The sequence below is a fragment of the Sebastes fasciatus genome, chromosome 12 (genome assembly GCF_043250625.1).
Source record: "Sebastes fasciatus isolate fSebFas1 chromosome 12, fSebFas1.pri, whole genome shotgun sequence".
Classification (NCBI taxonomy): Eukaryota; Metazoa; Chordata; class Actinopteri; order Perciformes; family Sebastidae; genus Sebastes; species Sebastes fasciatus.
In genome coordinates this window covers 26,684,780-26,712,187 of record NC_133806.1, presented here as the reverse complement: position 1 = coordinate 26,712,187, position 27,408 = coordinate 26,684,780, and the positions used below count along the sequence as shown (strand labels likewise).

Sequence of the window (27,408 nt, the reverse complement as noted above, 5' to 3'; positions counted from 1 at the left end):
GACTGACAGCGTATCACTGACTACGTTTACATGCACACTATTATTACAGATAGGACAATATTGTGAATTTGATACGGGTCATTTAAACAGCATGTTATGTTTGGATATTCTGAATTAGACCTTATTCCGAATATGAGATATGCATATATTATTCAGGTTTTAGGAGCATTCTTTGGACATTTAGCGCAAGTTTGGAGCGTTATTTAACCTCCTTCATGACAAGCTAGTATGATATGGTTGGTACCGATGGATTCCTTAGGTTTCATATGATACCATATACTGTATATGTATGATTACTCTGCTTTAAAATTGAGCCCACTACAACCTCTGAAATATAATAAAATCTGGCCTTTTGAGGTGTTACTTAGTTAACCCAGTTTTCCCAGCTTGACACAAATAATTCCAATTTATATTTAACAAATGCTGTTATCCTCTCCATTTTGTAAATGTCCACTGTAATGTCCATTCATGCATTTAAAGTTGGGCTCTCTTGAGATAACCACTTCCTTGTAAGAGCCCTTTTACCAGCTACAAGCAATATATTTAATAAACATTTGTCTCTTTTCAACTATTCTTGAGGCGTAAATCCAAAAAATAGAGTCTTACTGGGACAATCCCAGAATAATGATGTGCATTTAGATTTCCACAATTTCTCCAGCAAGATGGGGAGTTAAACAAGTGTGGAATGTTCAAAGAATTAATGTTGTCTTTGCCTGACCTGATTCAGTTTGTCTCTTAACCTTCCTCCTTGTCTCCCATCTGTCTCCGTGTCTGTCTGTCTGTCAATCTGTCTCTGTGCAGTCCACCTGAAGCGTCACTTTATGTTTAGGAACCATCTCTGTTTGGTGTTTGAGTTGTTGAGCTACAACCTGTACGATCTGCTGAGGAACACCAATTTCAGAGGAGTCTCCCTCAACCTCACCAGGAAATTTGCACAGCAGCTCTGTACAGGTGGGTGCACGGAGCCGCCAACATGTCACAGTGGGATTGAGGCTTGGAGGTTGTTGTCTGCCCCCTAGTGGACGAAAACAAAACTGATGGATGCTTTTTTAAAGCATCATCAAATCAGGAAGGAAGAATATTGTAGGTCAAATGCCATTCAAAGGATGCAATTGAATCTTTATGGGATGTATATCAGGATGATGATGGAAGCTCTTCGACAGTTGCCTGTCCCTTTGAGTGCAGGTTAGAGCTGCTTTACAGTGCCAGTCATCACCAAATGTAACCAGTGTAGGAGGTGGTCCTGATGATAAAAATAAGAGTTAGGGCTGGGTGATAATCAAACTTTGTTTTCAATGATGACTTTGGCTTCCAACAATTATGAAAATAAGATTATCCAGATTATTGTGCCACTTTCCATTTCGTATTAATGCTCTAGTTTTGTCTTGTATTATAAATCCAGTGCACCCCACCTTTCCTTTACAGCAGTGAACTATGATATATTTGATCTAATTTATATTGGTCTAATTTATTTATATTTATATTATATATTATTTTACGTATTGAATATTTTTGTTTCTTAGTTTTCAGTTAGTTGTGGAAGGGCACTAACTTTACATCGTAGTTGATCTTATTTATTTTAATCAAATTTATTTTTATTATTATATTATTTATTTAATTGTGTGCATATATAGTATTATATATTATTTATTTTAATGTCTACATTTATTTTGTATTCGTTTTTCAGTTGAATTATATGAAAAGTTCAAGAAACTCCTCTGTTAAAAAGACAATTTAAAAATAAAAAAGTTTAATAAATGCATGAAATAATTGTATTAAATAATCATGATCTAATCTAATTTATATTGGTCTAATTTATTTTAATATATTATTTTACATATTAAATATTTATATTTATTAGTTTTCAGTAAGTTGTGGAAGTGCACTAACTTTACAGTGTAGTTGATCTTATTAATTTTGATCTAATTTATTTTTATTATTATATTATTTATTTAAATGTGTGCATACAGTATATATAGTATTATATATTATTTATTTTAATGTTTACATTTATTTTTTATTTATTTTTCAGTTGAATTATATGAAAAGTTAAAAAACTCCTCTGTTAAAAAGAATATTTAAAAAAAAAAAAGTTTAATAAATGCACGAAGTAATCGTATTAAATAATTATGATCTAATCTAATTTATATTGGTCTAATTTATTTTTATATATTATTTTACATATTAAATATTTATGTTTAGTAGTTTTCAGTAAATTGTGGAAGTGCACTAATTTAATAAGTTTAATAAATGCACAAAGTAATCGTGTTAAATAATCGTGATCCCAATATTGACCAAAATAATTGGGATTTTGATATTTAAATGTGTGTATATATAGAATTATATGTTATTTCTTTTATTTATTCAATTTGTTTACATTTATTTATATGAGAAGTTCAAGAAAATCCACTGTTAAAAAGACGATTAAAAAAAAAAAAGTTTAATAAATAAACAAAGTAATGGTGTTAAATAATCGTGGTTATGATTTTGCCATAATGGAGCAGCCCTAATACGAATGATGTCCTTTTTTTTAATCCACAGCGTTATTATTCCTGGCCACTCCAGAGCTGTCAATCATCCACTGCGACCTGAAACCAGAGAACATCCTGCTGTGTAACCCCAAGAGATCTGCCATCAAGATAGTGGACTTTGGGTCGTCCTGCCAGCTCGGACAGAGGGTGAGCAACAAAACCGTGTTGAAATCAGCGGGAGGAGAGTTAGTAACGTTAGCTGTTAGCAGCCGGTGGGCAGCACAGTCCTGCTTGTTTAAATAACGAAGCTACTAACGTTAACGGAGGTGCCATTGAGTTACATTATGATGCGTTCATGCTCTGCCCAATAAAAATTACTATCTGGCGAAGGTAAATTATAACGCTATAATGATGTGTTTAAATGTAATCTCGTAAATTTCAGTTTTTGGTGATAAACTTGAATAAATCCGGTTGTTTGAAGGAGATGTTTTCAATATAAAACAGATAATAGAGAGAGAATTATGAGCTGTGTAACTTCCTAACACTAGCTCTAAGCAGCTTTTAATACATCCTCAAGATTTTTTTAATCAAAGCAACTATTTAAATAATCATTATCATTTGAATTGTGTTTTTATGCAAATAACCACTATAGATGACAAAAACAAAGTACAGTACAGTACTGTGTAGGCTACAGTACGCTCCGTCCTCCGAAAAATAGGGTTCCCCTGGAAGCTACGGTGTAATTCGAACACTATAATGTACCATGCATATGTTTTATATATAAAATATATCAGATCTAAAATGTTATTCCTTCATTTAGCGCATAGATTTCAAAAAGGTGAAAAAAGTTCATTTCAGACCCTGATCATACATATCTCTCAGCTAAACCTGAAACCAAACATTTATTAGAGGTTAACGATATTTTTAGACTAAATGTAATCCAGAATTTTGCATTTCCATCAGTTTAGTTTGCAGCAGTTTTTCATGTATCTGGAAAAAGTCAATGCAACTCTGCTAAAACAAATGTTTTGTATGAAGGGTTAATTTCCTGAATGGCAGTAACAAGACTGGTTGGCCGGTGATACTGCTGCTCCTCACAGTGGACAGCTACTGAAACAGCAGGCGACACACTGACACTAGACTTCAGCCTGTAAATGAAGCGTGCTTCAGAGTTGTTAATGATGCTCTACAGCAGAGGTGAATAGGTTGGACATGATGAGAGACTATTGCATCTCTGAGCTCCTCTCCACTTCCTTGTCGTCCTCCTCTCAGATCTACCAGTACATCCAGAGCCGGTTCTACCGCTCTCCTGAGGTCCTGTTGGGAATGCCGTATGACCTGGCCATCGACATGTGGTCTCTGGGATGCATCCTAGTGGAGATGCATACAGGAGAGCCTCTCTTCAGTGGCTCCAATGAGGTAAAAGCAACACCACCACAAACATATCAGCTACGCAGTATTAAACACTTTTTTTAACTGTTCAAAATGTACTTTAAAGGGAGATTTGTCAAGTATTTAATAGACTTGTTAGAAAAGGCTGTTCATCTTTGGTTAGTTAGTAGTAAATAAAGACACACATTTGAATTAGGGCTGTTTTTATCTGTTCAAAATGAACGTTAAAGGGAGATTTGTCAAATATTTAATACTCTTATCAACATGGGAGTGGGCAAATATGCTGCTTTATGCAAATGTATGTATATATTTATTACTGGAAATGAATTAACAACATAAAACAATGACAAATATTGTCCAGAAAGTAGTGCTCTGTTTATTTAAATGTGAAAGTGCAATAAAAATATTTTGTCCCTAATATTCAATGAATAATCATGATCTCAATATTGATCAAAAATAATTGTGATTATTATTTTGGCTATAATCGTGCAGCAGTAAGTCACAGTGAGGAGGAGAGGTGTTTGCAGCAGCATGTTGTTGGTATGTTGCTGCCTTAATCTACATATGTACACAATATAAATATTATATATATGTGTGTGTGTGTAGGTTGACCAGATGAATAAGATTGTGGAGGTTCTGGGGGTCCCACCCAGCCACATGCTGGATGCAGCTCCTAAAGCCAGGAAGTATTTCGACAAGCTGTCAGATGGTCTGTGGACAGTGAAGAAGAACAAGGACATCAAGAAGGTATTTATCATTCAAACGTCAACTTTCAGGTACTTAGAAAGTTTCCTAACGGAGGGAAATGACCCGGAAGTATCTAAGTAGCATGTATCTAAATATTTGTGTGTGTGTGTGTGTGTGTGTGTGTGTGTGTGTGTGTTTTCCAGGAGTATAAGCCCCCAGCCACACGGCGTCTTCATGAGATTTTGGGTGTAGAGACTGGGGGCCCCGGGGGCCGAAGGGCAGGGGAGCCAGGACACGCCCCCTGTGACTACCTGAAGTTTAAAGGTAACCCAACATTCTGTATCAGTTCACTAAAAATGTCTATTTCTATTTACATTGATATAAATACAGCCAATATGGCAGTAATCAGCTCCATATAAATGATGGGGAGTATCTGGAATTTACATACAAACATTGAGAAGAACTTGCTGCGTTATAGAGAACATCTCAAAAGTTTGAATGAAGTTGATGAGGTGAAAGTACCAGCAATGAGTGACCTCTTTACCTCTTTACCCAGTAAAGAGCCAAAACAGAACAGCCGTTAATTAAGTGTAAAGTCAATTTGTTCAAATGCATTATTACCATTCACCTCAGCAAGCAATGTGCAGGTAACATACAGTAACGTGGAGTTGGAAGATAGTGTTTGAGGTGAGGCAGAACTACAAAATAAATCGAAATTCAGGGTGTCCTTACTCCGTCGCTGGACCGACAGTGTTGTAGCTGGCTACCTATTTCATCGTGGTCATGTTTTTCCTCTTCCAGATCTGATCCTGCGCATGCTGGACTACGACCCTAAAAGCCGTATCACGCCATTCTACGCCCTGCAGCACAATTTCTTCAAGAAGACGACAGATGAAGGAACCAACACCAGTTCATCTACATCCACCTCTCCTGCCATGGACCACTCCCATTCAACCTCCACAACTAGCTCTGTTTCTAGCTCTGGTAATCTCTCTCTTCTGCTCCAACATATATAAAAATGTGTTTACCCCAATGATGAAATCAAAAGAGTCAGGCTGCTGCGGGGTCACAGGTGCCATGAAAAGGTAAGACAGAGAGGGGGAACATGTGCCCAGTGTCTGCAGGGAGCTGCATGGGATTTGCTTTTTATATTTTTATTCTGTAAATCATTTAATCTGGAAAGCACCTTGCGCTTATGTTTGACAAGTGTTATATAAATTATTATTATTATTATTATTTTGGTAACAGTAATGTGACTTAAATGGCTGTCTGTTTTATTTCCAGGTGGCTCCAGTGGTTCTTCCAATGACAACCGCAACTACCGCTACAGTAACCGCTACTACAACTCTGCTGTTACACATTCAGACTATGAGATGACCAGCCCTCAGGTACATAAACACTGTGTTAGATTCAATCTGGGATATGATATTCACATGGAACAGAGAGTAATGAGCTGAAGTCCAAGCAGGGCTCTAAACTACCGCTACACTCTAAACTTTTTTCACCATCCTCCCGGAATGCAGACGGTCCCAAATTTAAAATCTTTGTTTTTCTACATTATTAGTTAATCATTCAAAGACCCTGAACACAATAAGCAGTTATGGATAATGAATCAATGAATGAATTTGTAATTTATCCAAAACTTTTTTTATTTTAAAAAGTATTTTTTATTTAAAATTTGCATGTTTGTTTTGATGTCAACAATGCAGCTAAGTTGAATTTTAATATTCTTTTTAAAAAGTAGCATTTGTTCAAAAACAAGATTTTGCATATGGGCCCCCAAAAAGCTAGAACCGGCCCTGCTGGCTAGAACCGGCCCTGCTAGCTGGAACTGGCCCTGCTAGCTGGAACTGGCCCTGCTGGCTAGAACCGGCCCTGCTAGCTGGAACTGGCCCTGCTAGCTGGAACTGGCCCTGCTGGCTAGAACCGGCCCTGTTAGCTGGAACCGGCCCTGCTAGCTGGTGCGTCTTAAAGTTGGAGGAGCTGCTGGACAAGATGCTCCTGTCCTGGGGAGAAGAGCAGCATGTTGCCACGGACAAATTGTGATGGAGAGATCTCATTACAGCCTTATTACCCATAGGGGATGAAGAGGAGTAAGTAAGTAAATAAGTGGTTAAAATTAGTAACAGGATTTGAGCTTCGTGGCTGACGATCAGACAGTACAGTGTGATCACATAAATCGTGAGCTTTGGCTTTACATCGCAAACAATCTACTCGTACAGTCGGAGTAGGATTAACATTTCTTAAATGGTACAGGTGAATGTCCAGCTTTAGAATCTTCTTTAGAGCGAAGCCGTTACTCTGAATGTGTCTCACCTCTGTGTCCCCCTCCCCCCCCCCTCACCAGGCTCCCTCCCAGCAGCAGATGAGGATGTGGCCAGGCAGTGATGGTGGAGGTGGGGGTCAGGACCCAGCATACACCCAGTTGCTGCTCCACAAGCCGGCTGCCTCCCAACAACACCAGCGCCACTTCCTGGACCCGCCCCACCACCCACACCCGACCTACTCCCACCACGGGAACGGTGGGCGTGGCCTGCGGCAGAGCGGACAGACGGGCATCGGTGGAGGGGGGGGCCAGCAGGGATCCTCGCCCCAGATGAGTGACAGCATGGATGTGGGCGTGTCCCTAGGGCTGCACCACCTGGGGGCGGTGTCTTCCATGGAGGCCTCTCAGTTTGGCTCTGCCTCCCTGCCCCTCGCTCTGCCAATCGGACTGTCTGCCTTCCGGACTCGGACGGCCCCCACCGCCCCAGGGCCACAAGCCCCGCCCCCTGAGGACTACTACCCTGCCTCCAACAACAATAACCCCGCTGCGGGGGGCAGAGGGAGGCCGGACTCAGACGAGGGGCCAGCCAACTCTTGATAAAACCTGAACCATGCCCTAAAGCCATACAATTTTAACTACAACTACTACAACTACACACATACAGCCAGAGTTCAGAGACAAAGAGGTGAACTTTGTGCTGAAGGAGACAGTTTGTACTGCATGAGAGGAGGAGGAGGAGGAAGGAGGAAGATGCTGGGAAAACTCTCCTTTTTATCCTGTTTTAGTTTTTTTTGTCTTTTGTTGCGACTGTAATTGGAAAAGGAATGATTGTGACAAGTTTGTTTTTATTAATATTATTATTATTGTTGTTTAATATTATTTGATTTTTTTCTCGGGTTTGAGGAGTTGTGTGTTCTTCTTGGTTGTTGTTTAAGCCTGGAGAGGAGGAGGAGGATGAAGAGGGAAGAGAGAGGAGCCATGCTTTTCTATTTTACTCCATACGGTGGCTGTAAGTGGAAGATCACATGTTCATGTTCACACTGGTTAGTTATTCATATTTACAGTCCCTAGAGACGAGCAGTCTTAACACACACACACACACACATATATATATATGTGTATATATATATATATAGATACATATATCTATATATATATACTGCTGCATCAAGAAGACAGAAGCTGGTTTCAAAGGGAGAAAACACCAACATATGTGTGATTCAGGACTCCTGTCTGTGTTCACTTTTTCTTTGTGTCCTCCCTCTGTCGCTCTCCACCTGGTCGTGACAGAGGACGGAGAGAGGGAGGGAGGTGGAGGGAGGAGAAGGTGGCGGGACACTCATAGGGATCTCCTTCTCCTCCTCATCCTCTCCCTCCCTCCTGCTTTTTCTTCTTCCTCTCCTCCTCCTCCTCCTCCTGTTGTGTTTCTCCTCCAGACAGCTCCTCCTCTCTGTGCTGCTAATCACCATGACAACTGGTCCGGATTGCTGCTAAAGATCCAACACAGATCAATAAAGAAATAAAAAGAAATAGAAACAGAAATAAAAAAAAAAAAAAACTTTTTAACCCTTCTGCTTAAGAGAAAAGGATAAAGTAAGAACCACTGCATCTCAATGTATTTATTACTATTTAACAAGAAAAAACAAACTGAAAGTAACCCTTTTTTCTGCTCTTCTTTGTTTGGTTGCCTTCTTTCTGCAGGTGAGCTCTGATTGGCTATTGTAACAGTGACAGTAACTGGTGACATGGGAATGCCACCGGTTGTGGGGGCTGGGTGGAGGGGAGGGGTTTGGGGCAAAATAAAGTTGGATATATAATAAGAATAAAGAGTATACTTTTGCACACCAAAGTCAAACAAACATCAGATCTCCGCTTTTCTTCCTACTAATCTGACCCACCACCTCATGACCTCATGTCTCGTCAGGATGAAGCTTATCCGCCCGCAGGTCACACCGGACGCTCCTAGACCTCCTATAGCAGAGTTTATATCACGGGAGATAAAAGTGTTCAATATTCAATAAATAAATACGACAGAAAATAAATAATCGCATGAATATATACACACACAATATTAGGGCTGAGACGATACACCTATCTCCCGATTCGATACTATCACGATACTTGGGTGCTCGATACAAGAACTGAGGAGGCGGGTTACTGGGGGCTAAATGGCTGCCACGGCCCTCAGGGGTCACATTTGCAGCATCCCCATATCTATATCTTTTCATAACATATAAATCTACATCTGTACCAAATGTGTTGCTTTTACTGCAAAAAGCACGATTGTTATGAATATTTAAGGTTAGCTGCCCCACTATGTAGAAAAATGTAAAAATAAATAAATAAATAAGTCATAGTATAGTATATTGAAAACATTTCCCAAAAAGTCATAGAATAGTATGTCGAAAAAAAATTATAAAGAAGGTAATAATATAGTATGTCGAGAAATGTCATGACATTTTTCGACATACTATACGATGACTTTTTTATTACTTTTTTCGACAAACTATACTGTGACTTTTTTTCATCAAATCTTTCAACATATAGTGTTATAGGTATACCCACTTCCTACTCGGTAACCTACCCATCTACCTATTGGACACCCACCTCATCAACGACACTGGACGCAGAGTTTTTACAATACAGGTCTGTGTGTGTGTTCATTATTATTTTATTTTATTTTGTTGGAGGAGTTTATTTCCAGTCTATTGTCTGATGCTCACTCCAGAGCAGCAGGTGGCGGTAAATGGTAAATGGACTTGGACTTATATAGCGCTTTTCTAGTCTTCCGACCACTCAAAGCGCTTTACACTACATGTCAGTATTCACCCATTCATACACTGATGGCAGAGGCTATTAAGGTGCCAACTTTGCCCATCAGGATTTAATGGTGGTAATGCACCAATAAATGAAACCAACCGCATTAAAACTACAAGACGAAGAGGAATAATGTTTATGATAATTACACGTTTTGTTCAACATATCTCAACAAATGAACACCACTTTTATGACTTTTTGAAGTGTAAATACAATCACCACAAGTAAAAAGCTATAAACGAACTACACCACGGTCGCATCAGTGTGAGTATACACAACGAGGCTGTGAAGGAGGATGAGTCGCTGTGATGACGTTTTGTAGTCTCATTTAGGCACTTTTTATCATCCGCCTTTTTTAAGACGCATAAAGACTTCTCATGCTATCATTTCCGGTTGTTAGAACTTTTTTTCCATATTTTTTTTAATTTATAAAGTTCAATACAGTAGTTACATAAACGTGTTCAGATTTTTCATTACATAAAATTCAGTAAATATAGTATACAGTATAAAAATAATACAAAGATAAGTTATACAACAAATAAAATGTAAGGAAAATCACATTTGTTTTAAAAAACATATTTAAAAGTATAAAAGGAGGGTGTTCTTGTAATTCTATGGATATAATATTTTGCTAAGATATTAATCAAATGAATGATGTAAATTTCATCTGCTGAACAGGTTTTAGGACTCATTCCTCACTACTTCCTGTAGCACTACTGCTTTTATTCTGAAGGAGTCAGATCGGAAGTACTATGGTAGCTGGTGTCACACTTTAATACATGCATGGTGTCACAACAACAGAAGTCCGCTGAACACGGATCCACTCTGCCGGTACTGCGTCAAAAAAGGTAACACCGGAGCTCCTGCTTCTAGCTGGTTGAATCTTTATTGAGCTAGCTAAATATAATAATTATTATTATATAAATAAAGATATATAGCAGTCAGTGTCAGTATGGATGTGTTTAGGGAGGTTTGTTTGATAACAGCTGTCTGTGAACGTGACGTCAGAGTCATAGCCTCAGTTACATATCCTCATGTTTCTGCTCTCTGCACTGAAAGTCAAGTGTAACTAGTTGTAGCTGCTTTTGTGCAATATAAGCATGATATTGTGGTTGTTGGTAGACATCCGGCTAATGCTCACTGTCTGTTACACACCAGCCTCCATTCAAGAAGAGGTCTGCTCACCTACACAGCAACAGGACACACAACAGCTACAACTACTCACTGACTCACTTTACATCATCAGAGTTCTCATGTAAATGATCCAACACTGGCATTACTCTTTGACTTTATGTAAAAGTCATAGTATAGTAGGTTGAAAAAAGTAAATAAAAAATCGTAATATAGTATGTAAAAAAAAAAGTAAAATAAATAGATAAAATAAAACAAATCAGAATATAGAATGTCAAAAAGTTTTTAGTTTTTTTTAATAAAGGTAACACCTTTAATAGTATATGTCGAAAAAAGTGATGAAAAACATAGTATAGTAGGTTGAAAAATGTCATAGTATAGTATATTGACAAAAGTGAAAAACATCATAGTATAGTATGTCGAAAAAGAGTTTAAAAAAAACAAAACAAATAAAATCCTAGTATAATATGTCGAAAAAAGATTTTGATTCAGATTCAGACAACTTTATTGATCCCAAAAAGGGCAATTCAATTCACAGCTTACCCCACAAACACACACAGACAACATCCAAAATGTTCTGTCAATCACAGACCAGTAGAACTGACAAACAGGTCAGTGAAGGACAGCAAATAAGTTAATAAAATATAATAAATAGCAATAAAATAGATAAGAGAAAACAAATAGATAATAAATAGACATTGTTACATGATTATCATGTAAGGGAAATGTCAATAAAAGTCTCACATGAAATGACCACTGTCTGAGTTTAATAACCCGATAGCAGAAGGAATAAAAGAGTTGGAGTAACGGTTAGTTCTCCTCTCAGGAGCCTGATAACGGCGGCCTGAAGGCATCAATGAGAACTCAGGAGACAGAACATGAAGTGGTTGGCTGATAATACTTTTAGCCTTCTTTACCACCTGGTTCTCCCAGAGGGAACACAAGTCTCTTCGTTGGACTCCAGTAATCTTGGAGCAAACCTTAACAATGCTTAACAGGCTGTTCTTGTCCTTAATGGTTAAGCCACTGAACCAACAAATAAAAGAAAAGGTTAGAAGACTTTCGATAAAAGAACAATAAAAGTTAGTTAGGATCCTCTCGCTGACTTTAAAAGAGTTCAGCTTCCTCATTAAATAGATTCTCTGTTGACCTCGTTTGACAATAGACTCCGTATTAATATGAAACTTAAGTTTACAATCAAACACAGTTCCAAGATATTTATACGACTCCACAATCTGAACATCTTCGCCGTGTATGACACTAGCTTTGTTTTCAGTCTCGTGTCTGAAGTCAATGATCATTTCTTTTGTTTTGGAAACATTGAGGTCAAGATAATTATCATCACACCATTTAACGAACTCAGGTAATGCAGGACCATGATCAGACTCTGAGCCTTGAAGTAGAGATAACAGGACAGAGTCATCAGAAAACTTAACAAGAAGTCTGTTCTCCTGAGAAGACCTGCAGCTGTCAGTGTACATGATATATAGGAGGGGTGACAACACACAGCCCTGAGGGGAACCTGTGTTTGATTCAGACATGTTGGACATTTGTCCATTCACGAAAACCTGCTGGACCCTCAAAGTAAGAAAATTTAAAATCAGCATGAGAAGCTGGTCTGGCAGATTAAAATGAGAGGCAAGTCTCTCAATCAGGATGTGAGGCTGCATTTTGTTAAAAGCAGAGGAAAAGTCTGCAAATAAAAGTCTTGCATGAGCTCCAGGTTTCTCTAGGTGCTTATACACAGTGTCTGCCCTTTAGTCTGCTGTAAAGATGGACAGTTGGACAGACAGCTGGGTGAGACGTCTGATAAACAGTCTTCCATATCCTTATCAACAGGCCTCATTTAGCAGACACGCCCGTCACAGCACACCAGCTCCATGCTGAACTCTAACTCTCCTCATTCTCTCCTCATGTTTGTGTTTGCATTCAGCCAATGAGAACAGTTGCAGTCCTTGGAGGGGGGATCGGGGGTTTGGCAGCATCTTACTACCTTTGCAAGAGCCCCCAGGTTACCAAGGTAACACACACACACACACACGCTCTTTTCAAGCTACTATAAGCTGACTGTGGTTATCTATGGAGGACAGAAAGCTGCCAAAATTTAAAAAATAATTAATTAATAAATAAATGACTCGATAAATAAATAAAAAAATATGCCATTAAAAGGAACAAAAATATTATAAAAAATAAAAGTAGTAATTGATATTTCTGTTTTAATTTGCTTTTTTTATTATTTACCTTTGTATTAATTTCCTTATTTATTTACTCTTCTGTTCCACTTTTATGTATTCATATATTTATTTTTATTAATTTGTAAATATATTTATTTATTTTTGCATTTATTTTTGTATGTATTTTATATTTATTTTTAAATGTATGTATTGATTTATGTGTTTGTAATGAATAAAAATAAATACAAAAATAAATTAAAGTAGAAATTAAACAGAATAGTTAATAAATAAGGGAATTAATACAAAGGTAAATAAATGAAAAACAAATTAAAACAGAAATATCAGTTTATGTCACATTTTATCAATCAATCAATGATTACATTTATTTTTAATATTATTTTTGCTACTTTTAATGGCACATTTATTTATTTATTTATCGAGTCATTTATTAATTTATTTATTTTTAGGCAGGTTCCGTCCTATATTTTTTATATATATATTAAAAAAGATAAAAATGTATAGCCTGCGTTTGAAAATGGTCAGAAGAAATCAGAAGTATATACTGTATGTTCAGCAGCTAAAGCTTGTAAGTGCTGTGTTTTGACCTTTTGAAATCCAAACACAGCAGCAGGAAAACATACCCCACTCCTGACAAAATAACTGCAGGGAAATATATAATGATGGTGATAACAATTATTGAAAATAAATCAAATGTATAAGTCACTTTAGCAGAGTTTTTCTCTTCTTTACCTCCAGGTCATTTTATTGGAGTCCAGCAGTCGCTTTGGAGGTTGGCTGTGGTCCACCAGGAGGTCTGATGGGGCGGTGTTTGAACATGGACCCAGAGGGATTCGACCCGCTGGTGCAGTGGGACGCAACACACTCAATATGGTCAGTTTAAAAGCACTGATGAATCATTTAAGATAAGATCAGATAAGACAGCTTATCAGCTTGTTTGAAATAAAGTCATTATTAAAAAGCGTAATGTGTGTGTGTGTGTAGGTGGATGACCTGGGTCTTGGAGGGGAGATCCTGCCAGTCACCTCCAGTCATGTCGCCTCCCAGAACAGATATGTGTATGTCAACAAACAGCTCCACAAGATGCCATCAGGAATAAGGTGAGACTGGTTAGAGAAGGCTGTTCATCTTTGGCTAGTTAGTAGAAAATAAAGACACACATTTGAATTAGGGCTGTTTTTATCTGTTCAAAATGAACCTTAAAGGGAGATTTGTCAAGTATTTAATACTCTTCTCAACATGGGAGTGGGCAAATATGCTGCTTTATGCAAATGTATGTATATATTTATTATTGGAAATTAATTAACAACACAAAACAATGATAAATATTGTCCAGAAACCCTCACAGGTACTGCATTTAGCATAAAAAATATGCTCAAATCATAACATGGCAAACTGCAGCCCAACAGACAACAACAGCTGTCAGTGTGTCAGTGTGCTGACTTGACTATGACTTGCCCCAAACTGCATGTGATTATCATAAAGTGGGCATGTCTGTAAAGGGGAGACTCGTGGGTACCCATAGAACACATTTTCATTCACATATCTGGAGGTCAGAGGTCAAGGGACCCCTTTGAAAATGACCATGACTGTTTGTTTTTTTTGGAGCGTTATTTAGCCTCCTTCGCGTCAAGCTTGTATGACATGGTTGGTACGGATGGATTCCTTAAGTTTAGTTTTTGGTATTAACTATTCCTTTTCTTTCTCTTTCTGCCCGTCTTTCTTTCAGTGGACTTCTGCGGACGGTACCACCCTTCTCTCGTCCCCTCCTGTTGAGTGTTGCCATGGAGATACTAGTGAAGAAAGGCAAGCAGGAGGACGAGTCCATCCATTCGTTTGTTTCTAGGAGGCTAGGGAAGGAGGTGAGGATTGTAAGATAGACTTGAAAAGATGTGAACTTTGTCCTTTGGCAACGATTAAATTCCATTCACTTTTACTTCTGTCTCATGTGACGACAAATATTCTACTGCTTGTGTTACATGTTCTTCCTCTGTGTGTCTAGCTGGCAGACATAGCTGTGGACAGTTTGTGTCGAGGTGTGTTTGCGGGGGACTGCAGGAAGTTGAGTGTGCGTTCTTGTTTTCCTCCCTTGTACAAAGCAGAGCAGCGCAGAGGTTCGCTGATACTGGGCATGCTGCTGGGCTCAGGTACACTCACTTGTTACTTTTCTTTAATTTTCCTATTTTTTAGTTTTGTGAGGGGAACAAAACACAAAAGAGACTGAATGCACTCGTACAAGGAGCATAACGAAATACCCACATACAATTTAAATTGTAGAATGCACAGTCACTTCACCCTAAAGAGAGCTGTTCCAGTGTTTCCAGTCTGTCTCCGTGACATTAGTGCTAACAGTTAATGGTCGTATCATGTTGTGCCTTATCGGACTGAAGTCGTATATGTGAAACCCCGGCAGGTCCAACTCCTGTGGTCCCCCCCGGCCCTCTGGCGCAAAGATCTATGGACGAGTCGTGGGCCCAGTGGTCCCTGAGCAGGGGAGTGGAGTCCCTCCCAGAATCCATCGCTGCGTACCTGCAACAGAGCGGGAGAGTGCAGCTTCACAGAGACGCAGCTGTTCAACTGATCAGTCCTTCAGCCTCTGGGTGGAAGGTTAGTGAGGAGACCATCAACTATGAATGTCATGTTCAGATGATCTGGTTTAGCATAGCAGCGGGTTATTCCCCCTGTCAGCAGAACTAGGTTATCATAACTCAACTGTAACTTTTGAAGTGGACTTTGACATTAGTAGGGAGACATAACCCGGAAATGCCCCTAAACACGGTGATTCTGACATCATATGAAACAAAAAAACTTAAGGAATCCATCGGTACCAACCATGTCATACTAGCTTGTACAGTAGGAGACTAAATAACGCTCCAAACTTACGCTACATTTTGGCGAGGAAAACCTGTCATGGCCATTTTCAAAGGAGTCTCTTGACCTCTGACCTCAAGATATGTGAATGAAAATGGGTTCTCTGGGTACCCACGAGTCTCCCCTTTACAGACATGCCCACTTTATGATAATCACATGCAGTTTGGGGCAAGTCATAGTCAAGTCAGCACACTGACACACTGACAACTGTTGTTGCCTGTTGGGCTGCAGTTTGCCATGTTATTCAATTTGTCATGAAACTTCATCTCGCCATCACTACTGGACTGTTTGATTCTTTTGTTATTTGTTTGCTTTCTTGTAAATATGTGTGTCTGTGTGTGTGTAGATCAATTTGGAGGATGGAGTCATATCAGCTGACCACATCATCTCTGCACTACCTGCTAAAGGCAAGTGGTGGTTAAAAGAATCAGTCGGTTGTCTTGGATCATATCAGTCACAGCCAACAGCTCTCCCAATGTCCTCTGATAAGCAGCAGGAACTAAGCTTGTGTTTGCTATCCTTCAATATGTGCCTACAGTATTTTAGAATGCTGGAAATTATACAATCAAACATGTAACCTCAGCTGCTAAAAATGTGCTCCTACAAAAATAATCAATATTTTGTGTACAAAATACCAAATAAACAGTAGAATCCACAAGAGGAAAATAATAACGTTGGTGCCTTTCCCCACAGCGCTCTCCTCAGTCCTGCCGTCCTCCTGTCAACCTCTCATCCAGCTGCTGCAGGACATCTCCACGGTAACAGTTGCCGTGGTAAATCTGGAGTACGAGGGTTCCATCCTGCCTGTAATGGTGAGATCTACAGTAGGACACACACACACACACACACACACACAAAATGCGTTATTTTTTAATTCTGAATGGGGCTTTTGCAGGAATTAGATGACTGGATCTGAAAGTGGTCGATGCATTTAAAACAGAATCCAAAAAAACATAACGATTAGAAAATAACCATTGAGAGAATGTAATGAAAACGAAAATGTTTTTCACTTGCCTGAGCACGTTCTCGTCCTGTTCACAAAGAAATCTGGCATAAACAAACCACATGAAGTAGCACCAAGCAGCACATTATCTCCTGTAGAAGCATCCTTCTCCTTCCGATGACCATAGATGTCACAAGTCCAGTGCTCAACGTGGGCCGGTACTCAGCGCTACGCCGTACAGGCACTTTACTCTTTGGCGTACCGTGACTTTTTCTTAAGCACCGGCGCTTGTTGAGCGGGTTGAGAACAACGCTACTGTATTTTATCAATACGTCCTTTTTGTAAAATAATTAGTGAACTCTTCGTCATAACTTTTTTTTTTTGTTGTGAACAAATGTAATTAATGGAACAAAAGTTTTCTGAATCTGCTCTTTTAGGGCAAACATTTCCAGAAGAATCAATGTTCAGACGAAGGCTGTGATATGTGTAAATCATAATGATAATTATTCAACTATAGTAAGTAATGTCTTTAAGCTTTTTGGGAGTTATCTATAGTACTAATAACGGTCCAAAATGATGTCAAAGTGCATAGTTTTAAGTCAAAGATCTTCACATTTTCTTGAGGGAGGAGCCCCAAGACCGATATCTCCTGGTATCTTTTATTCAGTGTAGATATTCATAATGTGTCTCTGTATAATATGTAGGAGCATCCTGACTAACTAAACCCTGAATGATACCCGACTATAGGCTACAAATAACACAGGAAAGCACTTTAACTATTAACACTAAACACACCACCTTAACCCTATAATGTTCCTGTGTGAATATTATTGGAGTATTATAGGCCTACTATAGAAGAGCCCAAGTATAATAATAATAAATAAATAAATAAATAGCAAAAGATTGCTGATAGTGGCAGATACACACGCCAACATGTGAATAAGAGAGTACCGACATTTTTTTTTTTCACTTCAAGCACAATTCCTCATCATTTCAGTGTCGGTTGTTGTTGACATGTTGTGTTACAATGTGTGATTCTGTGTCTGACAGGGTTTTGGTCACCTGCTTCCATCATCGGAGAATCGAGGTGTACTCGGGGTCGTCTACGACTCGGTTCCCTTCCCTCAACACAACAGACCTGATGGACAGACGACTAGACTCACGGTACGCGCACTCGCATGCTGACCAGTTTACTGACCAGCAGTTTTTGCTCTAAAACTAATGAACACTAAGATAAGGTGGGCGGAGAAATGGAGACAGACAGTACTGCATGTTTTAGATTAAACAAGTTGTTCAACAGCAAACCTTCATATTTAGAGAGGCTCGTGAGGCCGAGGCTTCCAGATCATCCGTTAACCCCCTGAGGTCGACGCCGTCGTATCCGACAGAAAAGCACTCTAGTTACTTTTTTCAGAATATCTCCGGAACGCTGCGGTGTAGAGACTTACTTTATCGTGCGGCTGCTTCGTCACCACCGTAGCTTTCCAACGAAGTTTCAAGTGCGATCGTGTCCCTTTCAGACAGTTTGCAATCCAGCTTGGAAAAACAGTGTTTTTCAGAGACTTCATAAAAGTAATAAATCCAATCACAAGTCTTTTGTGAGTATTAATCTGTGTTGAAAACAGTTGTGGTTGTCTTTAGCCGTTCACTAAAGCTAACGCTGGGTACACACTACATTAGAATCAAGCTGATTTTGGGCCCGATTCTCCCAACAATCGTCAGCAAAGCCCTGATTTATTGATGGTTCTTTCCAGATATTCCTGAGGTGTGAGGTATGTTAAGAGTGATTTTTACATCCCCAATCGGCTCAGAAGTCCATCCTGGACGCACCGATCTCTAAATATTAAACATGTTCAATATTTCCGATGGGATATCCTGGTGTGTGTGGGGAACACCGAGGACAGCCGATGACGCAGTCACGTGGGTGATGATATGGCGTTTATGACTATTTCAACCTTCTTTCAGCTGCGTTCCAGTCAGTGTGAAACGGACTTGAGATCAAGTAAAAAACTAAATATCAAAACATAATTCAAAGCGGTAAACTCCTACAGCATACAGCCAGCTGTCCTTCCTGCATCAGTCAGTTTAAACTGTGTTGTTTTTAGTCTGGATTATGACGGTAACTTCTTCATATTTGTGTAATATTATCATACAATCACCGCACTGAGCTCTGATTGGTCAGTAGGAGGTGCTTTTATACGAGTTGATCTCTTATCTGGAACATAACCTGCTCCGGAGCAGGTTAGCTGTTCAGCTTAAGTTACCATGGCGATCTAGCCCTGTAAGAAGTGAACCCCCGTCGTAGGACTGAAAAGGGTTAACCCCAAAGTTACCTCGCTAACTCCAAATCCTGCTTCGTAGTACAGACCTCTGGTCCAGTTCGGTGAGGCCATATCTCTAACCTTGACCTTGTCTCCTAGGTGATGATGGGTGGGGCCTGGTTCCAGGAAGTGTTTGGGGATCCAGAGACAGTAACGGAGGAATATCTTTTAGCAAGAGCCACGGAGGCGGTGAACAGCCAGCTGGGAGTCAGCGCAGCACCGAGCTGGAGTCGGGTGACTCTACAGAAGGTATGACAACACTGAAGAAATGTTCACTCCAAACCAGTTAATAATCATATCTGTTGTTACTATTTCATCAGTTAGATCTGTCCCCTGGCAACAAACTAATGAAATGTTGGGTGTTTTCTCTCTCGTCAGGACTGTATACCTCAGTACTACCAAGGACACCATCGGAGAGTAGGTGAGTACATCGACCCATACTTTACATCTAAAAGTGGTACAGTCACAAGGTGTAGTGAAAGCTCACTTTAAGGAGGGTCTGTCTGCTTTTTCAGAGTCCATGCGTAGCTTCATAAGGGAGAATAATCTCTCGCTATCTCTGATTGGTTCCTCCTATGACGGCGTGTCAATCAACGATGTCATCTTTAATGGACGAACGGCTGCAGAGGAGCTGTTGGGAACTGGAGTTTGATGCACAGCATGACAGCAAGTGGATCAGCTGTTGCTCTGCAGGCGTGTGTGTCTATAAATATAGTTGGTTTTTTTAAGGAAGAAGAATGTGTCTTATAGGTAAAACATTTTCTATTTGCTGGTGCTCTAAGGTGTCAATGTTGTACATATGTAAAGCCCTCGGAGGCATATTTGCGTCATATAAATAAGAGAAAATACTGTTTGTCAGACTTCGCCTTTGTACTTGTGATTCTTTCACCTCATGTCCACAATGAGGATGTCAAAAAGTATTCTGGTAAACACATCCGGTTAAATTAAAAATGACCATATCAACAAGTAAGAAATTATGCTTTATTAAAGAACAAAGAGGAAGAGTTAACACCTATACAATCTCAGTACATCTCCTGATTGGAGAGATCAAAAATACTCTCGCATGATGATGATGTTGTCCGTCCACAATCCGTCCCTATCTGAGTCCCAGCTTCTTCTTCTCTTTCTGTTTCTTGCGTACTACTTCCATGTTGCGGTCCTTCCACATGCTCTTCCTTAGTTTGATGGGACGACTGCCAACATACTTCCCTGAAATAAAAGAAATATAAGTATTACAATTAAAAAAAATAAAATGATAATATAAGAAATATGTACAATTGTTTGCATTAAGACGTGCAATATATAACTAATAATCCTGGTGCAAATAAGTAAATAGAAAATGCAGAGAAGTGGGAGTGTACAGTGTAAAATGTTAGCGTTAGGTGTAGACTGACCGTTCATCTCTCTCATGGCTCGGACGTAGTCATTTGGATCTTTGAAGCTGACGAAGCCGTAGCCTTTTGTCTTCCCTGTACGTTTGTCTCTCACCACCTGGTGACGACAATTCTTGTGAGCATGTCATTTGTCTACGTGTGCGTGCAAGGTAGCAGTGAAAACATGGTATTGAGTTGATCACTGATTCGGGCATTCTCTGAATAAGCAAGCAGAAAGTATTTGACAATGAAGCACTGACACGGCGCTCTGATGCACTGATGTAACAAGCTAACCTTAGCTTTGAGGAACGACGGGTATCTGCTGAAGGCTCTGGCCAGTATGTCGTCATTCACCTCATTACCAAGATCACCACAGAATATACGGAAATCATCTGCAACAAGGAGAGAAAACAGGACTCACACCAACATGTTCAGAGCATTGTGACAGTGTTACCTTCACCCTGCAGCAGGTAATCAGGGAAAAGAGCATTCAAATCACCAGAGATATTTAAACATTACCAAACTGATTACTGTTATTTTTTGTTCCCATTGTAATCTATTGATAATAACATGCTGCCGATACGCCAAAATGAACTGAATGGGTTTTATTTATATGAAAAACGACAGTGGGGGGCGGTGAGTAAGTAATGTAATCGATGTGTGCCTGACCACCGGTAACTACCGTGGCAAGCCTAGTGAAGACAAAGTCGGTTTGTACCTCCATCCCACTCCAACAGACTGGCGTCCTCCCAGCTGGTCCCCGCTGCAGTACGGATACACTTCTTCACCTTCTCCACCCTCCCTTTCTTTTTGTCCTCTGAAGCACTTTCCGCTGGCTGGAACACACACACACACAAACATCATATGGCGTCCTATACATCTTTGATAGATACATTTTGAAGTGAAATGTATGACAACTGTGTGATGTGTTGACAGGAAAAAGTACTTTTACATTCCCTCGCAATATTTTTTGCAATCTCTTGATCCATAGTAACAGCTACTGTGTAGGTGCAGTCCAGTTATAAAACAGGGTGATGGACTTTGTAATTCCTGCCAGGTTGAAGCGTCTGAACATTTCTGCTCACTTGGGCTACATTTTGGTGGAAGTTGCAAAGTTGTAGCATGTACGGCTGATTTGTTATGACTTTAGGGAGTTGCTGTAGCGCCACCATCAGGACTATTGGCCCACAAAGGCAGCTGAGGAAGTTTAGCATAAGACTGGACCTATGTGCAAAGTTTGTTTATTTTCATGTTTGGGAAGGCAGATTTCCTAGGAATAATATTAATAATATAGCTGCCCGGCCCATAATAATGTCCTAAATAACCACAGGGGTCCTTCAACGATCACATGTGGCTGTAATGTTGTGCTGCTGCTTTTAAAATGTACCTCAGTGTGGGGGGGCTCAGGCTCAGGCATGTTGGGTCCAATGACGGCGCCGCTGTCTTCACTCTCCTTCTTGGCCAGTAGACCTGCTGCCATCACGGCTGCCTGCTGCTCTGCAACCCGCGCTGCCAGCTCCTCCTGAAAGAGACGCAGTCAGACCGGCTCATCGACGGGACGCCTGCTGCTACAACAGCAGCACCCCATCCTGTTTCACATTCAGTAATGCACAGCACCCAATCAAAAAGCACCAATACCATTCTGGCTTGTCTCTGAGCTCGGACATCAATTCTTTTATGTCCAGAAGAGGCAGGAGGAGCGGAGTACACGGTCGGTGCTGCCTGGATGACTGACGGCGTCGGTTTGATGGGAGGCGGGGGTCCCTGTCTTATGGGCGGTCCTGACCCCATGGAGACCATATCACGGACCTGAGTGAGACGCACCATCTGACACAAAGAGACACAAGGTAGGTTTAATGTGGAAAACAATTAGCAATGGTGTTGACTCAAGAGAGTAGCTACCAGATATATTTGTGTTTACAGGAAGAGTAAACTGCTGACAACGGCTGTATCTGAAGCTGCATACTATTTATACTAGTACGTACTGATTTGGACAAAATGTAGCATGTAGTCTGCAGTATGCAAACAAAAGCTAAATCTATAGTGTGTGAAAAATACCCGGATGTCATACTCATTTGGAAAAAATCTCCAGTATGTATCAGACCAGTCTACCTCGCCTACTGTATCCCACAATGCAAAGCGCTGGAACAGTACAGGCTACAGTTACAACAAAAACGGCTCATTTTTTTACATTTTTCGTAGCCATTTCATCACTAAATTCACTTCTGAGCATTTTTGAGGCAAGAAATCAACTGTGTAGATTTTGAATATTGACAGTTTTACGATATTAGATGGCAAGTCGAACATTTGCTCCAACGTTTTCAGAGTTTAGAAGCTCCACAAACTGCCGTGACAGCTAGCTAGCGTCTGCCAGGGTCGATACCTTGCCAGCCGGGCATTCACGCTCACAGACTGCTATGAGCTGGCTGGAGCTCTCTAGAGACCGGTCTGTAGACGAGAGGCTTTTATTTCCTTGTTGACGGATAGTTTGTTTAAATATCACAACACAAATATCCATTATAAATTAACAGGAACCTTTGTTGATCTGCATTTTGAGTTGAAAAGCTCCACAATCGCCTGCAGGCGTAGCTCGCTCAGCAGCCGGCCAGTGACGCTCACAGAGCGGCTACAGAGCAGCAGACTGGCGAGGGAAGAGGAGAGGGAAAGAGTTGTCTCTGACGAGGCAGAGAGATTCCTGCTGAGACAACACGACCCTTTTTAACATTACTCTAATATCTGTAGGAGATCAGTCCACTGGTTAGTTGCTGTAACTGAAAAAGCAGTTTGAGTAAATGTTGTGGATCAATGTTTTATATTTCCCGTCTCCCTTCGTTGATGATCCCCCGTTTGTCTCACTTCACTTTGAGCTTTTTTGTCCAGTGCTTTAAGAGCTGGTTTAAAAGCTGAAGCCTGGTCTAGCATACTGCAAAATAAATTACTTTAACTGTTTCATACTACTGAGGAACGCAGTATGTACTGTATACTGCATTCGTCAGTAGTACGTCGTAGGCGGTTTCGAATACAGCCAGTATCACAGTAAGACATAAAGCAATATTGTGCACACAGCCCGGGGTGGATGTCATGCCAACACTGTTTGCTTCTTTGAGCTCTGACCTGAGGTGCAGAAGCCATGTGTTGGATGGGCTGAGAGGGACCCTGAGGTGTCTGGCCCTGCATGGAAGGAGGGAGCATCATGGGAGGAGGTGGAGGAGGCCGAGGCAGAGGAGGAGCCATCGGAGGACCACGCATCATCGGCATCCTCTGACCAACTATCAACACAATGTTAGGATGTTAACATATATATACATATATATATATATATAAGAACCCTATTTTGTGAATGAAGATGAAAGTAAGGGTCATTTAATTAGCATTAGCATTTCTGCTGAAACAACTTAAACTGCTCTAGTGGTAAACTTACCAGGTCTTTGCAGGATATGGGGGACAAAGGCTGGTCTCAGCATGGGAGGACGTACTGGAGGGACTGGGACAGACACAAGTCACACAGTGAGTGTCAATGAAACATGTAAAAAAAATCACATTATGACAGCAGCATGATGTCTGGGCTGTGACCCCACAATGCCTTCTTAAGCACCTCTGGAGTGTTCTAAACTTTGGACAACACACTTACTATACTTACTTACTACATAGTATATTACTGTAAACCCTAGTTAGTTAGTTAGTTAATGTGTGTGAGAGTTCAAGTTCACCTGGTCCCGCAAAGATGGGAGGTGGAGGACCAACAAAACTGGCAGCTCTGGCGTCTAATGTCTGCTGGACCTGAGACACAGAGACGGAGAGAGAAGACACAAAGAGCAGACAAAGACATTTCCTCTGTCAGCAGCTCTATTTTTATTTTGCCATTAAGACAAAGATTTGTTTCTATATATTCATGACTGATAGTACATTACTATCAGATACTACCAGAACAGTACAAACCTGTCTGTAGGTGTTGGTGCCTATAATGGCACGCACTACTGGAAGCGCTGGGACAGAAAGAGCTACAGGTACTGCATCGTTAGCAGGTGGGCTTCCTGGTGCTGGTACTGGACCGCCAAGAACCTCCTGCTCAAAACTACAGAAAGAGAGGTACAGAGACAGACTGGTGTTTATACTGGGGGTAAGAACATTAACAGTCTTCTTTAAGAGTTACACATAACAATAACAGAGAAAATACATATAACTAATAAAACAAAGAGGAGAGTTCATTTTCCAAATGCTTTTAAGATCAATTACTTGAAATGTAGGTTATAAATGCTGTCAAGTTGAGTCATAATGCAATCTGAATAAACAATCCCCCTCTGTTTATAAGTGGTATTAACATGCAATAACATTGCACTGTGTGCAGCGGGCATAATGTGCCTGCTGTGGGACTATTTAAGGATTATCTCTCATTTTATCTTAACATGATTCAAATTGAAATGTGTCACTATGAAACAGGTCAGAGGCCTGTACTACAAAGCAGGATTTGCGGTTATCGAGGTAACTTCAGGGTTAACTCTGGGTTTTCCGTACTACGAAGCTGGTTTACTTCTTATCGAGGTAGATCTCCATGGTAACTGATGCTGAACGGCTAACCTGCTCCGGAGCAGGTGATGTTCCAGATAAGAGATCAACTCGTATAAAAGCACCTCCTACTGACCAATCAGAGCTCACTGCGGTGATTGTATGATAATATTACACAAATACGAAGAAGTTTAAGTCATAATCCAGACTAAAAACAACACAGTTTAAACTGACTGATGCAGGAAGGACAGCTGGCTGTATGCTGTAGGTGTTTTACTGCTTTGAATTATATTTTTATATTTATTTATTTTTACGTGCTCTTAAATACTCATAGACACCATACCTTTCTTGTTGGGTTAAAAGAAGTGTATTCCATTAATCTATTATTCTCGTAAACGCTATTTATATTAAGACAAGTACACTTTACTTTTGAGTGTTCCGTTAAATTAATAACTCTGTTAATTTACGCATTCACACATCCAGAGTTTTTTTCTTTTGCTAGCTGTTCTTCCTGCATTTGGAAGCTTCAACTGTGTTACTTTTAGTCTGGATTAAGTGTTTAACTTCTTCGAATTTGTCTAATATAGTTTCTTCCTTTGTATAATGTGCCACTCTGCCTGTCTGTCTGCTGTCAGTGGACTTGTCCATGTCTTTGATTGGTCAGATGCTGCAAACATCTCCCTGTTCATGTGGACACGCTCATAACCAGACAGAGAAACCCTGGGTTGACTTACTGAGTTGATAACCAGCTTCGTAGTACAGTTTAGTGTGATCTCGTTTGTTAGGGTAAGTGAAGCCAGATAAGGAGAACATACCCAGGGTATGTTGAACTCGCTTCGTAGTACAGACCTCTGAAGTATTTAGGTTGAAAACTATTTTGTTTATTTGTTTTGCAAAATTTAAGACTATACAACATAACAAAAAAATAAATGAATAATATACAGTGCAGGAAGAGGCAAAAACCCACTGGGCTTATCTGAAGCCTCCACCTAGACACAAGATTAATATAAAGACATAATATGACTACATAATAGTGATAACAAACAATTAGGACAATATATATAATAGGTTGAAAACTATTATAATACAAATAGTTCCAGTGGAATATTAGAGTACAAATGGTAGAAAACATGTGGTGTTGTGATTATATGAAGGGGTCCTATAAGGAGTCTCTGGTTTAAAGCAGTGATACTCACAGAGCCATCTCAGCCTCCATCTCTTTCAGACGCTCCTCTCCAGACTTCAGCGCCATGCTGAGAGACATAAACACTGATCAGTGAGCAGCCAAACAACGGATCAGTCCAGCTAACATAAACACAACACATCAATACTGAAGACACACGAGACACATGAGACACATGAGATACAACATCTCCACCACATACAGTCTCTGATCTCCAATGCTAAGGGTTAGCTTTAGGAAACAGTACTAGTAGTTAGCAGCTGTGTCTTAATCTCACGTTACTTCAGTGGTCACGATAGGAACATTATCATTACTGCACTCACCTTAGTCTGTGATGTTGCTGCTGGTATGAATCGTTAACGTCACGTCTTGTTGCCTCAACACGCTAACAGGCTGGTTAACCAGGCTAACTAGCGTCAGCTAGCAACACAGCTAGCTCTGCTGAATCAACCAGCTATCCACTGGTGTTGATGTGAACTTAGTTACCCGCGGTGGAGTGATCTGCCTGGTTTTACTCGACCTGCTGGTTGAACTGGTTATCTAGTAGGAGTACACATGTTTAAATGGGAGATGGTGATGTAGCTGCTGGAGAGATGAGAGGGTGAGTGGTGCTAGCTTCTTCTTCTTCTTTGCGGCTTCTTCTTCTTCGTTGGAGTTTTATGGCGGTTGTCGAACAACTTCATGGTGCATTACCGCCAACAGCTGGTCAGCGGTGTGGAGCAGCATTACACCTCACTAGTTTATCTACTAAAGAAAATGAAAATAAAATAATAAATATAATTTTAATAATAATAACAACATATACATATATGTTGTTTATTTTATTTATTATTATATTTATTTGTTTTTTCATATATGTATATATATATAAACATATATATGTATATATGTTTATATATATATACACAAATATATATTATATATATATACATGTGTATATATATATATTTTGTGTGTTTATATATATATATACATATATATACATATATATACTGTATATGTATATATGTATATATATGTATGTATATATATGTATATATACAGTATATATGTACATATGTGTGTATATATATACACACACATATATATACTACTAAAGAAAATAATAACAATAACAATAATAATAATAATAATAATAATAAGTACATAAATTTAATTTTAAAAAAAGAAAAAAACAGTATTAGTAGTTTACCACTGGGGACCATAACGTTTCTTAATGTAACATTATTTCAGTGGTCACGATAGGAAAATTGAA

General features: G+C 39.7%; 3 protein-coding genes across 4 annotated transcripts in view; 2 read left to right on the top strand and 1 right to left on the bottom strand.

Moving 5' to 3' along the window:
* The window catches only part of dyrk1b (dual-specificity tyrosine-(Y)-phosphorylation regulated kinase 1B), a 61,871-nt gene extending 53,408 nt beyond the window's left edge, over nt 1–8,463 (top strand). For both annotated transcript variants that reach the window (XM_074654473.1, XM_074654472.1), the window contains exons 6-13: nt 802–951; nt 2,542–2,678; nt 3,744–3,890; nt 4,470–4,610; nt 4,754–4,874; nt 5,352–5,534; nt 5,835–5,938; nt 6,898–8,463. In XM_074654473.1, coding sequence (XP_074510574.1) covers nt 802–951; nt 2,542–2,678; nt 3,744–3,890; nt 4,470–4,610; nt 4,754–4,874; nt 5,352–5,534; nt 5,835–5,938; nt 6,898–7,413 — 1,499 coding nt within the window. In that variant the 3' untranslated portion in view covers nt 7,414–8,463. The remainder of the gene's footprint in view (nt 1–801; nt 952–2,541; nt 2,679–3,743; nt 3,891–4,469; nt 4,611–4,753; nt 4,875–5,351; nt 5,535–5,834; nt 5,939–6,897) is intronic.
* Nucleotides 8,464–10,349: 1,886 nt separating this feature from the next.
* On the top strand, nt 10,350–19,946 carry ppox (protoporphyrinogen oxidase). The gene is made up of 13 exons (XM_074654485.1): nt 10,350–10,481; nt 12,698–12,784; nt 13,695–13,829; nt 13,941–14,056; nt 14,686–14,818; nt 14,959–15,103; nt 15,370–15,563; nt 16,174–16,234; nt 16,521–16,639; nt 17,821–17,934; nt 19,191–19,340; nt 19,470–19,512; nt 19,607–19,946. The coding sequence occupies exons 2-13, from the start codon at nt 12,701–12,703 to the stop codon at nt 19,741–19,743; spliced, it is 1,431 nt and encodes a 476-aa protein (XP_074510586.1). The 5' UTR covers nt 10,350–10,481; nt 12,698–12,700; the 3' UTR covers nt 19,744–19,946.
* Nucleotides 19,947–20,058: 112 nt separating this feature from the next.
* On the bottom strand, nt 20,059–26,805 carry rbm42 (RNA binding motif protein 42). Its single transcript, XM_074654486.1, has 12 exons — nt 26,477–26,805; nt 26,167–26,223; nt 24,404–24,539; nt 24,175–24,244; nt 23,886–23,948; nt 23,579–23,733; nt 22,103–22,291; nt 21,852–21,986; nt 21,183–21,300; nt 20,759–20,856; nt 20,486–20,582; nt 20,059–20,300 (listed from the first exon to the last, which is right to left on the bottom strand). The coding sequence occupies exons 2-12, from the start codon at nt 26,220–26,222 to the stop codon at nt 20,188–20,190; spliced, it is 1,230 nt and encodes a 409-aa protein (XP_074510587.1). The 5' UTR covers nt 26,223; nt 26,477–26,805; the 3' UTR covers nt 20,059–20,187.
* Between the last annotated feature and the right edge of the window lie 603 nt (nt 26,806–27,408).

Coding starts and splice junctions, on each gene's coding strand:
- ppox (XM_074654485.1), top strand. CDS start 12,701: ATGAGAACAGTTGCAGTCCTTGGAGGGGGGATCGGGGGTTTGGCAGCA. Junction 16,640..17,820: donor GTTCCATCCTGCCTGTAATG/GTGAGATCTACA, acceptor TGTGTCTGACAG/GGTTTTGGTCACCTGCTTCC. Junction 19,341..19,469: donor GTCGGGTGACTCTACAGAAG/GTATGACAACAC, acceptor CTCTCTCGTCAG/GACTGTATACCTCAGTACTA.
- rbm42 (XM_074654486.1), bottom strand. CDS start 26,222: ATGGCGCTGAAGTCTGGAGAGGAGCGTCTGAAAGAGATGGAGGCTGAG. Junction 23,949..24,174: donor TCCCATCTTTGCGGGACCAG/GTGAACTTGAAC, acceptor TGTCTGTCCCAG/TCCCTCCAGTACGTCCTCCC. Junction 20,301..20,485: donor AGCCATGAGAGAGATGAACG/GTCAGTCTACAC, acceptor CTTTTATTTCAG/GGAAGTATGTTGGCAGTCGT.